Here is a 19,033-nt window from a genome sequence, read left to right on the forward strand (position 1 = left end):
TCCTACCATCTTATAGACAGAAACTTAAACAGGATGTACCAGTGACAAGAACCATTCAACGCTGGTCTGACAAATCGGAATCCACGCTTTAAGTTTGTTTTGATTACACGGACTGGGATATGTTTCGGTCAGCCTCAGAGAACAACATTGATCTATACGCTGACTTGTTGAGTGAGTTTATAAGGAAGTGCAATGGAGATGTTGTACCCACTTTGACTATTAAAACCTACCTTAACCTGTCTCCAAAGTGGAGTCGCAATTCAATGGCCCTGACACGAGACGTATGTGTTTGTGACACATAAAATTGGATTTGATAATCTTGCTCTGATTTGTCATCCTGAGGGTCCCAGAGATAAAATGTAGCATAGTCTTTTTTGGTAAAATCCATTTTTATATTCAAATGTAGGATCTGGGTTCTACAGTTTGAACCTCTGCTGTCTTTAGATGAACACAAAAGTGTCAACTAGAGAATAAATGCAGGAGTTTGCAGGGATTTGTAGTTTTGCATGATGTCTAATTTGAAGCTACTAAGCATTTCCGAATCTGAGAGTAAATAGAGCCGAAGACATTGAAAAAAGTCACCTTGTCTGCTTGTCTGAGAGAGATATACATGGTTATCAAAACCACAGGCCTTATTTTAAGTGTTTCTAAAATACCCTATTGGAAAAAATAAATGGTGGGAAAACTAGTTGTGTCACGCCCTGATCTGTTTCACCTGTCCTCGTGCTTGTCTCCACCCCTTCCAGGTGTCGCCCGTCTTCAAAATAAATACACAAAATAGCACAATTATCCAGGAGCTAATAAAACGGCTGTTATTCACTCCAGCCTCATTTCATCATTGGAATACACATCTTGTATCAGACTAAAAATGAAATAACCTTCCAAAAGAAGGACCACAATGGCATCTCAGATTTCTCTCTCATCTATCTCCACTGCTCTACTCCTCCCACATACACAGCAATATTATATTTGGGTCAATCACTGACTGGGTTAGTGACCCAGAGGTGGCATACCAAAGTGGATGAGGTAGCCATCATAAAATAAAAACCTTGGGTAAAACTAGCCTTGAGCCGCCCTCCACTTGATAAAAACCTTGGCTGTACTGTAACTAAACCTCTGCCTGTATGCCTGTATCAAAAATCAAAACACACATACAACTCCTACCATAAAGATAAAGTACAAAGAAATGCTTGGGCCAAATGTGGGCATCCAACTGATTGAGTAACTACACAACACATGTTATAGTCTGATTATGTACTGAATATTCAGACAATGTGTTCTGAGGAACTACATGAATGGAGTGGAGAAGACGAGGGTTCTCGTTCATTGAGAAAAGGTGAAAGTATAATCTATATCTAAATAGGTAGAGAAGAGAGGAAGTAGAATCTATATCTAAGTAGTTAGAGAAGAGGGGAAAGTAGAATCTATATCTAAGTAGGTAGAGAAGTTTTCAAAGTAGACGAGAGTTCTCGTTCATTGAGAAAAGGTGAAAGTAGAATCTATATAAAAGTAGTTAGAGAAGAGGTGAAAGTAGAATATATTTCTAAGTGGGTAGAGAAGAGGGGAAGTAGAATTTATATCTAAGTAGTTAGAGAAGAGGTGAAAGTAGAATCTATATCTAAGTAGTTAGAGAAGAGGTGAAAGTAGAATCTACACCTAAGTAGTTAGAGAAGAGGTGAAAGTAGAATCTACATCTAAGTAGTTAGAGAAGAGGTGAAAGTAGAATCTACATCTAAGTAGTTAGAGAAGAGGTGAAAGTAGAATCTACATCTAAGTAGTTAGAGAAGAGGTGAAAGTAGAATCTACATCTAAGTAGTTAGAGAAGAGGTGAAAGTAGAATCTATATAAAAGTAGTTAGAGAAGAGGTGAAAGTAGAATCTACATCTAAGTAGTTAGAGAAAAGGGGAATTTCCATCATGAACTAACAATCAAGAAAATAAAATGACACATTTGAGATAATCCTTTATTGTTAGCTTGGTCAATTTGATTTGGAAAGAAACAGATTATTAGAAATTAGTTACATGTTCTGGCTCATAACAATGAATCATAAGGATGCAATGTGGAAATTGTTTTGGAGCTGATTTGTTAGCTAAAGCATGGAGAAGCAGAATGTGAGGGCTTAGGGACGGGGAACAGACGACAGAATGTGAGGTTCTTGGGGACGGGGAACAGACAGAATGTGAGGGTTTGGGGATGGGGAACAGACGACAGAATGTGAGGGCTTGGGGACGGGGAACAGACAGAATGGGAGGTCTTGGGGACGGGGAACAGATGACAGAATGTGAGGTCTTGGGGACGGGGAACAGACAGAATGTGAGGTTCTTGGGGACGGGGAACAGACAGAATGTGAGGTTCTTGGGGACGGGGAACAGACAGAATGTGAGGTTCTTGGGGACGGGGAACAGACAGAATGTGAGGTTCTTGGGGACGGGGAACAGACGACAGAATGTGAGGTTCTTGGGGACAGGGAACAGACGACAGAATGTGAGGTTCTTGGGGACAGGGAACAGACGACAGAATGTGAGGTTCTTGGGGACAGGGAACAGACGACAGAATGTGAGGTTCTTGGGGACGGGGAACAGATGACAGAATGAGAGCTCCTTTCTCCATCCTTTCAAGCCACACACACATCCACAGTGCTCTCATATAAAAGCACATTTTTTACAGGCGGGGGGCGGGGGGTGAAATGAGAGCTGAGATTTTGCTGAGGGGTCCTTCATTGCTCTGAGGCTGTGTGAAGATCCCATTCTCAGCTCCACTCTGCCTGGCTGCTACAATTACTGTGAAGAATTCAAATCCATCAAGGCAGCTTCAGGAAAATGTGTCCTTTTCAGATTGTTATTAGATTGTTTATGCAATAGTTATCTGGGCACTCCATGTGGCGACTCCATAAAGTACTCTGAATACATTAAAATAGTGAAATGGCACATATCAAAACAGAACCCTGGAGCGTGTTGAAAAAACCCCCCATTTACTCTATGGCAAAAGGCAAATTTCTTGCTTGCCAAGCGCATTCAACAACTGTCCTTGAATTTATGTGATATTTCATGTCTGTTTGCTAGAGCCTGGAATTGGAATCACCATGCACATTCCTCCATGTCTGTGTTTTCAAAATACAGCCTGGCAGCCTGGATCAATTTAGTTATCTCCCCCCTCCCATTCTCTTAATATGTACAGTACATATCTGGAACTGCCACTCCCCACCCCCCCCCCTCCCATTCTCTTAATATATACAGTACATATCTGGAACTGCCCCCCCCCCCCCCCCCCCCCCCTCCTCCTCCCATTCTCTTAATATATACAGTACATATCTGGAACTGCCACTCCCCCCCCCCCCCCCCCTCCTCCCATTCTCTTAATATATACAGTACATATCTGGAACTGCCACTCCCACTCCCCCCCCCCCCCCCCTCCCATTCTCTTAATATATACAGTACATATCTGGAACTGCCACTCCCACTCCCCCCCCTCTCCCCCCTCCCATTCTCTTAATATATACAGTACATATCTGGAACTGCCACTCCCACTCCCCCCCCCCCCCTCCCATTCTCTTAATATATACAGTACATATCTGGAACTGCCACTCCCACTCCCCCCACCCCCCCTCCCATTCTCTTAATGTATACAGTACATATCTGGAACTGCCAATCCCCCCCCCCCCTCCTCTTAATATATACAGTACATATCTGGAACTGCCACTCCCCCCCCCCAACCCCCCCCCTCCTCCCATTCTCTTAATATATACAGTACATATCTGGAACTGCCACTCCCCCCCCCCCTCCTCCCATTCTCTTAATATATACAGTACATATCTGGAACTGCCACTCCCCCTCCCCCCCCTCCCATTCTCTTAATGTATACAGTACATATCTGGAACTGCCACTCCCACCCCCCTCCCATTCTCTTAATATATACAGTACATATCTGGAACTGCCACTCCCACCCCCACCCATCATCTCCTTTTCAGAGAGTCCTTCCCCATGCCTTACCTGGTGGGTAGCGTTCCATGACAGGTTGGTTGTCCACCTGGAGGGTGGCGTTGCCACCGCTGCGTGTGAAGCGCACAACATGGTACTTGCCATCGCTAACTATGACAGCCGGCTCGCCAATGGTGATGTCATCTGTCCCCACGTTGAAGATCACATCGATCTTTCCTTGTTCCTGGGGATGGAAGAAACAGAAAGGGTGTCGGAAGGGAAAGGACAAGTGAGATATTCACAAATCTAAAAATGCTTGGACAATAGTGGCAGCTGCTATACCACTGGTGAGTAAGACATTGCCATAGTTTGCATTGTTACAGTGCTGCAGGGGTGGAAGTACCCTTGGTTGAGCAGGTCAGAGTTATCCTCCGTGAAATATGCAGTATGTTGGACTAGTACGCCTCCATCGGTTTCCATTCACCACCTGCCTCCCTCTGCGGTCTGCAGCCCAGCTCAGGGTCCCTCAAATTGATCACTGTTGACTTGACCTTGCTGTTTCTCTTCTACCTGACCTGACACATTCCTTTCACTGAATCTTCTCTCACAGCTAGAACCTCCATCACAGGTCAGAGTTACTTCCTCTGGCTGTCTCTGGGTGGCGCTGCTAGGAAACTGGGCTGGGGAGCAAAACACATTGTGTGTGGGCACTGCGACGACCGGGCGGGGCAGGTCTGAAGACCCTGTGATCAGACCACAAGGTCACAGTCATAGAGATCCTATTGTAATTCTTAATTCTATGGTCACAGTGCTAATGTGGCAGTGTGAGAGCACTAAAGACTAGATCATCTGTCCGACAGCTTCAACATTATCCCAGCCCAGCCTGTAAGATGACTCTCACATCATGCTACTCACAACATAAAAATGTTCCATGCTTGAAATGTCCACTTCTTAAACATGATACTAAAATGGAAGGCTTTCAGAGATTCACTCAACGATCAGTTGGTACTGTCAGTAATATGGTAAGTGTTATCTTGTCTCCATGACTTGGGAATTGATCCCACGTGACCATTTGATGAGCAGATCAGAAACCATCAGGCATGATAAGGGGTTGATCCATCAGTATAGACATCTGACAGGGGGAAAACTGACAAGAGGTGTCAGTCACCGATGATGAGAGAATATGGGCCATCTCACCTCAACCACTTCAGTCTGAGTCCCAGGAGAAATCAGAAAACAGCTAGAGGATGATACTATGTAATAACCTGTAGTGTGATGATGGTTACCTGTTATCAGTTATCTGTTAACTAGTTCAAATATTGTCTAGTTATTTGACTACTTTTCTTTTTAATTAACAGTGTATGGGATTTTCACTAAGTGGTATGAAGGTAACATCAATCCCAACCAGTGCCACTCCCATCACATCAGTGTTGTGAACTGACAGAACCTTTGGGTGACCCCACCACAGCCACCACCCATACCACCCAGTGTCCTCCTGCTCCTCTGCCTTCTCCCCTTGGTAACCCCCAACAGTTTAATGGAGATTTCCCTGGAGATAGCAGTTCAGTTAGGGGTCAAGAGCAAGCTCCTCAGTCTGCATTCCTCACATTAAGCACTGTGATTCTTCCTGAACCCACAGAGCAGTGGGGGAAAGGAACCAAAGCCCAGTGTTGCCTGACAAGAAGAGCCCCTCCTGAGCACCATACATTTCTCATGCGGAAAGATCCCCTTTGTGTGATGTTCAATGACCCCATCAGTTCTTTTCATGGAGATTCAGGGTGACATTTCCCCTTGTGCAGCAGGGACCTGGGCTGGATGGTGGGGGCTGGAGGCTAGGGCTGGGGCTGACCTGACCCATCCCTCTCTCCGCATCTTCTCTCACAGCTGGAACCTCCAACACAGATCAGAGTTACTTCCTCCGGCTGCCTGTGGGGTGTGTATAGGCTGCATGGGAGGGCAGAAAGGAGAGGACATGTTCTTCTCGATTATTTACTGCCCTCCGGTTCACCCCTGCGGTGCCTCAAAATAGCTTGCCTGTACCAGTCAAAGGCATGCCCCTGTACGCTGTGTGTAAAGCACAGGCTCAGGGTGTCTCCCACTCTTAGGCCATGGCCACGGTCACTGGCCCAGCTGCTCAGTGTGCCCTCACCACTACCTGCGTTCTGTTCCTCTAATATGCCATGCTGTTGCTAACACCTGTGTGCTCAGCCTGCTCCCAGCACACTTTAGTTCACATGTCAGGTGTGGCGGGGGGGAATGCAACTTTGCAACTATTTAAAATGTAGGCACCGTGTTATTTATCATTGTGTCTGGGGAAAATGGCTAAGAATAACAGCAAAGGGGACATGTTGAGCTGTTGATGTGTGCTCACGTAACCACCCAAGGAGGAGAGCCCTGGATCTTGTTCTGTTGAGCAGAAACCCCCACTACGGTTGATTGACAGTCAGAGTCTCACTGTAGAAACCGTTTCCTTCGCCCACACCTCTGTCCCTGACAGTGACCCCCCCCCCCAGCAGTGTGTGGGTGGTACATTTAGAGGATCATAGCAATGTTCGCGTGTTCCTGTCTTTAGTGTGTTTGTTTGAGCGTAGGAGGGACTATGTCTTAATATGTGACTTGTTTCAGGAAACTAGGCTTATGTTGAGAATCACTACTTCACAGGAGAGGCATTTGAACGTTAACTTTTTATTTGTATCAAAATGCGTTTGACACAAACGTGTATGCCATCTGTAAATATGAATACAATTGTTAAATTACGAGCCTAGTTGGTTTAGCCACGGAAAAGGACAGGAACCTTCCTGCTAGCCACGATTGGCTGATATAATGGATGGGTTGGACATGCTGAGAGATGGTCTGCCATGTAGCTTCTGTCTATAACATGAACTACTCAGTATGTGTAGGTAATCCTTTCTAACGCTGCTTTTTTGAAATATATAACGTAGTGGAACTGAAAAAGTGTTGTTCTCCACCTTCTGGAGGACCGAGTTTTGAAATCAGTGGAATGCCCAGTTGAATTAGAGTATGATTACTAAGGAGATGGAGAAAATTCTGCCGTTTGATTGCAAATATGCTGGTGGAGTCGAAAAGAGAACACACAGAAGGCTGTTGTATAAAATACCTGTCTCTGGATTACATCTTCAAACTAAGGCAACCATGGCATCCGTGACAGAGAGGGAGAAGCGTCCATCCATATATACGGGTAAGATAGTCCAGCTAGCTACATTTTCAGATATTATACGTTTCTAATTTTGTCAGAAAGTTATTTTCATTTCAAGTTAAAGTGTACTGTCAGCTAGCTAGTTAACATTAGCTGTCTGGCTCGCTAGCTAACGTTACGTGTATGATCTGTGTAGTAACATTATTCGTATCTCAGAGCCATTTGCATTCCTAGTTATAGCCTAATGATAGATAGCTAGCTAACATTGAACATGGTTGGTTAGCTACCTGCAGATTCATGCAGGATAGTAAGGTTATGAGTTGGAGTTATGGCTCATTGTTTAGCTAGCTAGTTACATGTCTAACCAAAATACTCTCTGCAAGTAACAAGTAACACTTCTGTATCCTGTGCATGTGACAAATCAACTTTGATTTTATTTGATATAGTATGTATTTACCAGAGACGGTAATGTGAAGAGCATGACCTACACTAAAGTCAAATGAGGATATAACGTTAGGCCAACGAGACAGTGTCCAAGTTCTAAAATTTTCTGGTAGAATGCCCTGCTTTTATTTCGTCAGACTCACAACTTCTGTAATTGGTTCGCCATTAACTTGTAAATAATTATCTTGTTGTGAATTAATTTTCTTGTAATAAATAAGACAAATTAGCTAAAGTGAAGATGTTGTCAGCTATATGATATGGTCATTATTTGAACTGGCTATCCAGTGAACTTAACATTAGCTATTTAGCGAACAATCTAGAAACGACCCGAAACATTGTTTAGAAAGTTGCTTTTAGTTGCCTGGTTTGCTATATTGACATATAATAAAATTATTTTTAAACGGTGTTACACCAGTTATGCTATTTTGCATCACCAGGCTGCTGATGTCATCCAGCCTGTAGTTTTTGTGTTTAAACTTTTTCTTAACGACAATGACAAGTTTGATGTCGGACGACAATAGAATGTTCATGATGTCACTGCGACAACTGTCGATAGACGTAGTATAAACCAGCATCTAGTCTTGAAATCTTTGGTTGTTTAGTACATGGCCTCATGTGAATCCTTAAAGACATGGGTGGGGCTAAGGCTTAAGAGGGTGGGAACGATGCTGAATAGGTGTAGACAAAGAAGAGTTCTCCAGTAGGCTTACCAAAACATTCAAAGACCATTTTCTCAAAAGTGAGGTTACAAGTTTATCAACTTTCAAAGCAGAATTACTTTCCCATTGTTCCTCAACTGTAGTGTTTGATATACCATTTCTAGCTCTGATTCCAATGTAAAAAAAAACACAATTTTATATGTTGCTACATAAGACAGAATCAAGCTGGTTGATCACATATGTGATGTGAGCATCATGTTGCACACTGCACTCCACACCCCCATCCCATCAAAGTACTGTAGACTGGACCATGCCATGTTCTTAGAAAGAGGAGCGGGAGGATATGAACCCAGCCTACTGATGCATTTCCAACAGCCAGGGGAACTCTCTGGTTTAATCTGGTCTGGAGGTACAGTGCCTTCCTACCAGTCCCAGCACATTGGTGGGCTGCTGCAAGGCAAAGAAAAAGGCCTGTGGTCTCTTCAAATTGTGGTCATTGTGAATATTGCAGTGACTTGAGTTTCCCATGGCCTCAGGAGCTGAGGGCTGCAGCTAGCCGGGGACACAACTGCTCCTCCCTCCTGACAGCTGGATAATCACATTCAGATGAGTGAACAGAGAGATAAACCTCTTAGATGTAAGTCTTCCCAGCAACCCTCACATGCTAATGCACTCACATACCATATACATTATACAATATTATATTTGCCACAGTGAAGACTCAGAAAACGTCTTGAGATGGATAGGAAATGGAGTTCCAGTACAAGTCAAAACCAAGCTTAATATGTCATATGTACAGGATACAGCGTAAACTAATATCTGACAATTGGGTAAAATCCTAAATGAAGGTCTGCATGCATATTGGAAATTAATATATGATAACTCAAAACCATTTAACTAGCTTCGGTTTTAAACAAGTCATTCTATATGACCCTGGTCTCAATGGTGACTCCCTGCTTAATTAAATAAAAGTACAATTAAAATAAACATTAGAGAAACAACCATGCTGAGACATAAGAGATATTTCAGCAGAAATATTTCCCTGGAATAGTACAGTAAGCATGTCCCAAAAAGAGCCGTTAAACATCAGACAGGATATGGGTGGATCATCAGGATGTTGAACCCCCCCCCCCCCCCCCCTAGCAACATTGTCTTATTTGGTTTATTGAGGCGCTTGAAAGTCACCTTTTCTTATTCCCTCTTTGACAATCCCCTGTTCACAGCATTGCTATTTTGCAGTCTCGCCCACGGTTAAATTCTCATTCCACTTGGGGCATGCCATGTAGAATTCATAAAGCAGCCATGGGGCTCTCTGGACCTAAGTCAGCCCAGCTAGCCCCTACTCTCTGGGCAGGACAGTCATAAATCAGGAAAGGATTTGAACAGGCCCATCTGATCACATACAACATGCCTGTTCTCTCTCTCTCTCGCTCTGCTGGCTCAATAGCACCACCCAGTCAACATGCTCCACAACACCTGCTTGACAGCTAACTTAGGGCAGCATTTTTCCTTGTTCTGGTGAATTAAGACTAGGTCTTTCATGGTCAGTTTTGTTCAGATTCTCCTGTCTGCATATGCTTTGGTAATAACAAGGTCCGACAGGTTCTGTCAGGAGAGGCCATTGTTAGCCTCCCACCCTGCTGTTGTGACAAGAACATTGTGGGGGTATTTCCCAGGCATCTGGCTTCCCACCGTTTGGAACATACAGACCCACTGACTGAACCACTCTGTCTGGGTGCAGCTGCCTGTACCCACATGCATCTACTCTTCAGTTCCATGGCACACACAGTACAGATGGCCTATGGCCTTGTCGTAACATTTGGGCCAGATTTCAAACAGGGTTTGAAAAAGATGCAACAAAGTGCCCGTGGAAAGCCCTCACTCTGTCCCTCAGAAACTTCTCCCAGTGCCTGCCAGCTGAAAATCTTTGCCAGTGTGCATGTGTAGGCTACCTGTCCCTGCCCTTTTCAAAGCATAGACCGGTGTAGCCTACTGACGTTACAAGCGTGATTCAGAAATTAGGGTGCGATATATATTTGCAGAAGAAAGGATGAACTTTTTCAATGCTAGTTAAGGATGCTATAGTTATAACATTTCCCATTGGATTTATTAACTCCAAAAAGGTAAGACATGTTTTTATTTAAATTCTGGTGCCACTCTGCACACACAAGCTTGTTAGCTAAGTAGCTAGCTCGCTCTGGTCCAACATAAGCTAACCCTCAGAATTTCAAAGACATTTAAAGTTTCTTCATAAAAGCCGTTCCTCCGTAGGGGTAATTCTGTGGGTACAATTCAGATAATGCAAGTCATAACAAGATGCCCAGCGCTTCAAGCCAAGCCTCCTCCACCACTCTCTCTTGCACTCTCAAAATTTCAGTTGCATCTCTCACCGTACACTTGTCTGTCCAATCGATATAGCTCCATAGCAAGTTGTTCTATTGACACTGATTGGTGAAGTAATTTAATGTTGAGCTAAATGTACAAAATTAAATTGAATTCAGAAGTTTAAAAAGGAACAGAATGGAACGCTATAAACCATAACTTTTTGGGGGTTCTAACCATTTCCAAACTTTATTTTGCTGGTTGGAACAGTGGAAAGGAACGAAAAACAAGATGGTTCTACTCAGAACTAAATGACTGGAAAATAATTTAGGTTCCAACTCCTGGTATCAAAGGATAAAGTAGAGTAGTCACAGTGTCATTAAAAGCCAAAACACTAAACATTTCAAATACTTTGGAATACAAAGGGAGGCAGGTGGTCTAAATGTTATTATTCTTTCCAATTAATAAAGGAGTAAGAAGTTGGAGAGCGATGAATGAATAATGACTTGGTTACAAGGTTCCTGCTGAGATAACACTGTGAGACAAGGATCTATGTGGCATAAGCTGGAGAGGCCAGCCTCTCTAAACATGCTGACTGTCTGATGCCACCCCATAGGGCCTCTCTGCCAAGGCTCTGCTCCCCTAAGACACTGTCCTGTTACAACCTGCTCTTCAGAACCACACGTGACATCAGGGCTGCTCTGTGATTGGACTGCAGGGAACAGAGTATCCCTTCCTAGAGAACAATAGTCTGCTGTTTCCCTTTTCTCCTCACCACTCTAAAGGGACTGTATCTGTGCACTTTGAACCAGGAAATGGATGTGTATATAAATAAAAGACAGAGATAGCTGACATAGGTGATATGGATATATGACAGCTGAGACAGGTGATATGTGACCCGATTCAGGAAACTAGGCATATGTCGCAAGTCTCGACTTCACAGGAGAGCTGTTTGAACGGAAAAAAATATTTGAGGAATCAAAACGCGTTTTTTGGCAGAAATACCTTCTTGAACATGTGAACTACCATGTGCCTTAATATCAAACTTGTATGCCATCTGTAAATATGAATACAATTGTTAAATTACAAGCCCAGTTGGTTTAGCAACAGAAAAAGGGTGCAACCTTCCCCGCTAGCCATGATTGGCTGAGATAAGGAGTGGGCTAGACATGCTGAGAGATGAGTTTGGATTGGTCTGCCATATAGCACGTGTCTGTCTATTGGAGCTGGTCAGTATGTCTAGGTAATTATGTCAAACTTGGCTTTACATTTTTTTATAGTGTAGTAAAACTGCATAAACCTAATGTCAAGTTAAAGTGTACTGTTAGCTAGCTAACGTTGTGTGTATGCATGCTCTCCACTTTCTGGAGGACCGAGTTTTGAAATCAGTGGAATTCGAGTATGATAGCTCAGTAGATGGAAAAAACACCAGTCTGGATTACATCAAACCAAAGGCAGCCATGCATGGCATTGGACAGGAGATGCGTCCAACCATGATGTATACTGGTAAGATAGTCTAGCTAGCTACATTTTCAGATATTACACATTTCTAATTTGGACAGAAAGTGGTTTCATTTCAAGTGTACTGTTAGCTAGCTAACGTTAGCAGGCTGGGTCGCTAGCTAACATTATGTGTATGATCTTATTCTTCGTATTTCAGACACATTTCCTTGACTAGTTATAGCCATAGAACCTGGTTGGTTAGCTAGTAACGTCATGAGTTGTGATTATGGTCCATTGTTTAGCTAGCTAGCTAGCTACATGTCTTAACAAAATACTCCACTCTATTTTTGAGTATTTTCATTTCAAGTTAGTGTACTGTTAAATAGCTATCTAGCACAATTTCTTAACAAAAGACTCTCGTCTTAGTGTGCCAGAGCGCAGAATAACTGATGCATTTTTGAACGCTCAACACCCGTTGAATATGTCCGTGTCAGTAAGCGGTGGCAACAAAGCGTAATTCAGTTGTTGCCAGCTGCACTGTGACAGTCACCAACGCTCTGGATAACATGACAACTGCCTAACCAGCTCTGATAGAGGGAGTAAAATGGTCAGAGTGGGGGGGTTCTCTCATTATGTGTCTGGAAGTAGCTAGCCAAATTTAGCCAGTTAGCTTGGGTGCTTGACTGTCGTTGTGAGGTCAGAGCTTTCGGAACAACACTACTTATTGGCCAGAGAGTCCAGTGTGCATTCTGAATGCAAAACACAGACAATCTGACAGTGCAGTTGCAGTCACCAACTCTCTGGATAACATACTGTAAAAACCTAACCAGCTCTGCTAGGGCGAGTAATGTTCAGTGAGCTGTTCTCTCTCTCTCTTAGAAGTCTGGAATTAGCTGGCAAGTTAGTACAGAACGCACAGATCAATCCTAAAGAGATGGGTGGGGCAATGGGTGTGAGAGATGGGTGTGAACAATGCTGAATGGGTGTAGACAAAGAAGGGCTCTCTTATAGTAGGACCAAAACATTGAAAGACGGTTTTCTCAAAAGTGAGTTTACAAGTTGATCATCTTTCAAGCAGATTTACTTTCCCATTGTTTCCTCAAATGCAGTTTATGATATACAATTTTGTAGCTCTGAGTCTCTAATTCTATCCAATGTAAAAAAGAATCCAGGTGGTGAGTCACATATGGAAATGTGATAGCTGAGACAGGCGATATGGATATGTGATAGCTGAGACAGGCGATATGGATATGTGATAGCTGAGACGGGCGACATGGATATGTGATAGCCGAGAGGGGCGACATGGATATGTGATAGCCGAGAGGGGCGACATGGATATGTGATAGCCGAGACGGGCGACATGGATATGTGATAGCTGAGACAGGCGATATGGATATGTGATAGCTGAGACAGGCGATATGGATATGTGATAGCTGAGACAGGCGATATGGATATGTGATAGCTGAGACTGGCGACATGGATATGTGATAGCCGAGAGGGGCGACATGGATATGTGATAGCCGAGAGGGGCGACATGGATATGTGATAGCCGAGACGGGCGACATGGATATGTGATAGCCGAGACGGGCGATATGGATATGTGATAGCCGAGATGGGCGATATGGATATGTGATAGCTGAGACGGGCGATATGGATATGTGATAGCTGAGACGGGCGATATGGATATGTGATAGCTGAGACAGGCGATATGGATATGTGATAGCTGAGACAGGTGATATGGATATGTGATAGCTGAGACGGGCGATATGGATATGTGATAGCTGAGACAGGTGATATGGATATGTGATAGCTGAGACGGGCGATATGGATATGTGATAGCTGAGACAGGTGATATGGATATGTGATAGCTGAGACAGGTGACATGGATATGTGATAGCTGAGACAGGTGATATGGATATGTGATAGCTGAGACAGGTGACATGGATATGTGATAGCTGAGACAGGTGATATGGATATGTGATAGCTGAGACAGGCGATATGGATATGTGATAGCTGAGACAGGTGATATGGATATGTGATAGCTGAGACGGGCGATATGGATATGTGATAGCCGAGACGGGCGACATGGATATGTGATAGCCGAGACGGGCGACATGGATATGTGATAGCCGAGACGGGCGACATGGATATGTGATAGCCGAGACGGGCGACATGGATATGTGATAGCCGAGACGGGCGACATGGATACGTGATAGCTGAGACGGGCGACATGGATATGTGATAGCCGAGACGGGCGACATGGATATGTGATAGCCGAGACGGGCGACATGGATATGTGATAGCCGAGACGGGCGATATGGATATGTGATAGAAGGAATAGCTCATGGTTAAGGCATTGCTATTTCCACCTTCCATGTGCGAAGACTAAAGTGCATCTATTTTCAAATTCTTTTTTAAGCTCTGAGGACACAAGGGAATGCAGGGTGCACTCTAAAGCCAGCTAACGCATACAAACAAAAACATAGAATTTCCATTCAAAAGAGGAGAAGAGCAGAAATAGAGATTGCAACCACAGGTGTACTTACATCCATATATCTTGTTGAACATAGCAGAAACCCCGACAATATTGATCTGCTTTTCCCGGCATCATGATGACTCAATAAATCATCTCTCTTTAAAAAAAATGTAAGACAAAGTTTTGGTATTTTTCCTCATTTTCAACAGTTTGTGGGTCTCCTTCTCTTCTAGAAACCAACACAAAGCATACACAGCTAACGCATATTATGGAGCATGTAAAGAAAGACAGGGCCATTCAGTGGTGCGGTTGAAAATGGAAAGTTATGGGTGGTAAGAGACCCACCCTCCAGAGAGCAATTAGGAGAGTATGCAGCAGACGGTGAGAAAAAGCTAAAAGGTCCAATTGCACAGAAACAGGCCACACAATTAGTGTCAATTGAATAGAACATCAGGAAATGGGTCTATTTTGGTAGCGTTGTGTGTCTCATCTTTCAGCAACGTGCATCTTAGCAACATAAGCAGTCTAGTTTCGACCAATTTTAGAGGCTAGAAAGAATATAATGGGATTTGAAAATGTGAATTAAGCAAGGAAAACATAAATGAGGGATGAGAATTTAAAATGGTGGAGATCTGCAAATCAAATCTCTTGAATAGCAACAGGCAACAATGACTGTCACTCCAGGATAACACAATCAAGCTGCACTCAATAAAGGTAGCATAACTGGACAATCAAGTGTTGTAACAGAATAAAAGAGCAAGACTTCCTTTATGAAAGGAGCACCATCTTTCAAGAACAGGTGTGGTTATTACACCATGCACCGCCTTGTCACAGATCCCCCTTTGCTTTTAATCACATTTGTCCTGGGGAAACACACTGCTAAAAAGCTGATTTCCCAGAGGAGGGACACTGCCGCTGGCAGCTGCTCACCAGTCACAGACATAGTAGCAGAAACAGTCAGATATGGACAGGAGGCTCAGTGTTGAAACAGCACCCTGCATTCACCAATCTGCCTCACTAACAAGTTTATTTGGAACTCGCACATGGCCGAGAGGCCTGTTTGAAGTTCCACTAATCGTCTTTTCAGGTAAATTGTGTTGACCATATACAACAACTGACAACTCAGAAAAAACAAAGAGATACAGCACTCACAGCTCAGCCAGCATTTAGTCCATCCAGCACCATGGACAGCGTTAACACAACCAGGGCCGGATATAGAATTCATAGCCCCCTCCCCCACTCCCTCTTCAATTTACTGTTGAAGAAAAATACCCTTTATAATAAAACCATAATAACATTTGCGATGTGGCATAGGCAACAGTTGAGCAGAGGCATTTTTAGAATTTCCAAACATGGAGAACATTTGTTAACTGGGTCCAGAACAAATTTGGCCTTTTAAAAATGCATTTCATGAAATTCTACAGCATTTACATGATAGAAGACATTATTAGCTGAATCTTTTTTAACATCACATAAATGATCGAAAGGAGTGTCTAGTCTAACACTGACAAACTGAGATCAATCTTGTCTTGAATTCGAACAAACAATACCCCAGGCCAATGAAGCGACACACATATTGTATAATATTAGGAGGATATATATACAGTATATACAGTTGAAGTCGGAAGTTTACATACATCTGAGCCAAATACATTTAAACTCCGTTTTTCACAATTCCTGACATAAAATCTTAGTAAAAATTCCCTTTTTTAGGTCAGTTAGGATCATCACTTTATTTTAAGAATGTGAAATGTCAGAATAATAGTAGAGAGCATGATACATTTAAACTTTTATTTCTTTCATCACATCCCCAGTGGGTCAGAAGTTTACATACACTCAATTAGTATTTGGTAGTATTGCCTTTAAATAGTTTAACTTGGGTCAAACGTTTCGGGTAGCCTTCCACAAGCGTCCCACAATAAGTTGGGTGAATTTTGGCCCATTCTTCCTGACAGAGCTTGTGTAACTGAGTCAGGTTTGTAGGCCTTCTTGCTCGCACACACTTTTTCAGTTCTGCCCACAAATTTTCTATAGGATTGAGGTCAGGGCTTTGTGATGGCCACTCCAATACCCTGAATTTGTTGTCCTTAAGTTATTTTGCCACAACTTTGGAAGTATGCTTGGGGTCATTGTCCATTTGTAAGACCCATTTGTGACAAAGCTTTAACTTCCTGACTGATGTCTTGAGATGTTGCTTCAATATATCCACATAATTTTCCTGCCTCATGATGCCATCTATTTTGTGAAGTGAACCAGTCCCTCCTGCAGCAAAGCACCCCACAACATGATGCTGCCACCCCCGTGCTTCATGGTTGGGATGGTGTTCTTCAGCTTGCAAGCATCCCCCTTTTCCCTCCAAATATAATAATGGTCATTATGGCCAAACAATTCTATTTTTGTTTCATCAGACCAGAGGACATTTCTCCAAAAAGTATGATCTTTCTCCCCATGTGCAGTTGCAAACCGTAGTCTGGCCTTTTTATGGCAGTTTTGGAGCAGTGGCTTCTTCCTTTTTGAGTGGCCTTTCAGGTTGTCGATATAGGACTCATTTTACTGTGAATATAGATACTTATGTAACTGTATCTTCCAGCATCTTCACAAGATCCTTTGCTGTTGTTCTGAGATTGATTTGCACTTTTCACACCAAAGTACGTTCATCTCTAGGAGACAGAACGCGTCTCCTTCCTGAGCGGTATGACGGCTGCGTGGTCCCATGGTGTTTATACTTGTGTACTATTGTTTGTACAGATGAACGTGGTACCTTCAGACGTTTGGAAATTGCTCCCAAGGATGAACCAGACTTGTGGAGGTCTACAATTTTTTCTGAGGTCTTGGCTGATTTCTTTTGATTTTCCCATGATGTCAAGCAAAAGGCACTGAGTTTGAAGGTAGGCCTTGAAATACATCCACAGGTACACCTCCAATTGACTCAACTGATGTCAATTAGCCTATCAGAAGCTTCGAAAGTGATGACATCATTTTCTGGAAATTTCCAAGCTGTTTAAAGGCACGGTCAACTTAGTGTCTGTAAACTTCTGACCCACTGGAATTGTGATACAGTGAATTATAAGTGAAATAATCTGTCTGTAAACAATTGTTGGAAAAATGACTTGTGTCATGCACACAGTAGATGTCCTAACCGTTTTTCCCACGATTGTATTTTGAAATTTGCAAAAGGCAAACAGACAGCCACAACCAACCATAGAAATATAGTACATAGGCAGTTCCCATTCAGTTCCCTATGGACACTGTCATGACTGTCCTGTGAGGATCAGAATGGGTCAGATCAGACTGGTGGGGAGGGGACAGTAACCAGGCCTCTCTCTCTCCCACAGAGGGGAGATGGGGAGCTGCTGGATGGTCGACCGTTCACACCCGGTCGTAAATTACAAGAGAGGGAGACTCTCTATCTTGCTCTTTAGTATCAACCAAAGGAATGTCTTTGTGCATAGACAAAAACCCAAAACTCTCAAGTCCAAAAAGTGATAATAGAACAACAATGGGGGAAGTGGTCAGTTGGGAATTATGGAAAACAAATGTAATATTGTTTTTAATTTTGTGATGTTATTAAAAACTGTATGGACCCAATAAAGTAACTTGGAAAGGATACCCCCTTTATCTGTCAAGTTTTCATCGGACAAATTCTTTGCCACAAAATATATTCTGCCAATTGGCCTGGTTTACCACACGGAGCCCTGTTGATCCGTCTGCCGATGTAATAGCACAAGGGGGCCACAACAGACTTCCTTCCGTCGCGACGTCCCTCCAAGGCCCTTCTTTTGGCTTGCTATCCCCGGCCCACAAGCTGCCTGAAGCCACTCACTGGACTCATGATCACTCGGCTACGCATGCCTCTCACTAACGTCAATATTCCTTGTCCATTGCTGTTTTGGTTAGTATTTATTGCCTTATTTCACTGTAGAGGCTCTAGCCCTGCTCAATACGCCTTATTTAACACTTTAGTTCCACCTACCACACATGCGGTTTAAATGATATTTCTAGGGAAAATATCTCTTTCATTGTCACTCTATGCACAGGTTTACCCTCACTGTATCCACATCCTACCATACCTTTGTCTGTACATTATGCCTTGAATACAGTGCCTTGCGAAAGTATTCGGCCCCCTTGAACTTTGCAACCTTTTGCCACATTTCAGGCTTCAAACATAAAGATATAAAACTGTATTCTTTTGTGAAGAATCAACAACAAGTGGGACACAATCATGAAGTGGAACGACATTTATTGGATATTTCAAACTTTTTTAACAAATCAAAAACTGAAAAATTGGGCGTGCAAAATTATTCAGCCCCTTTAAGTTAATACTTTGTAGCGCCACCTTTTGCTGCGATTACAGCTGTAAGTCGCTTGAGGTATGTCTCTATCAGTTTTGAACATCGAGAGACTGAAATGTTTTCCCATTCCTCCTTGCAAAACAGCTCGAGCTCAGTGAGGTTGGATGGAGAGCATTTGTGAACAGCAGTTTTAAGTTCTTTCCACAGATTCTCGATTGGATTCAGGTCTGGACTTTGACTTGGCCATTCTAACACCTGGATATGTTTATTTTTGAACCATTCCATTGTAGATTTTGCTTTATGTTTTGGATCATTGTCTTGTT

The 19,033-nt window shown here is 43.1% G+C and overlaps 1 protein-coding gene across 5 annotated transcripts in view; it reads right to left on the minus strand.

The window, feature by feature from the left end:
* The window catches only part of nrxn2a (neurexin 2a), a 391,484-nt gene that overhangs the window by 20,425 nt on the left and 352,026 nt on the right, over positions 1–19,033 (minus strand). For all 5 annotated transcript variants that reach the window (XM_090226564.1, XM_090226562.1, XM_090226563.1 and 2 more), the window contains one exon: positions 3,990–4,161. In XM_090226564.1, coding sequence (XP_090082690.1) covers positions 3,990–4,161 — 172 coding nt within the window. The remainder of the gene's footprint in view (positions 1–3,989; positions 4,162–19,033) is intronic.

This window comes from Oncorhynchus mykiss, chromosome 29 (assembly GCF_057628025.1).
Source record: "Oncorhynchus mykiss isolate SJ-2025 chromosome 29, ASM5762802v1, whole genome shotgun sequence".
Taxonomy (NCBI): domain Eukaryota; kingdom Metazoa; phylum Chordata; class Actinopteri; order Salmoniformes; family Salmonidae; genus Oncorhynchus; species Oncorhynchus mykiss.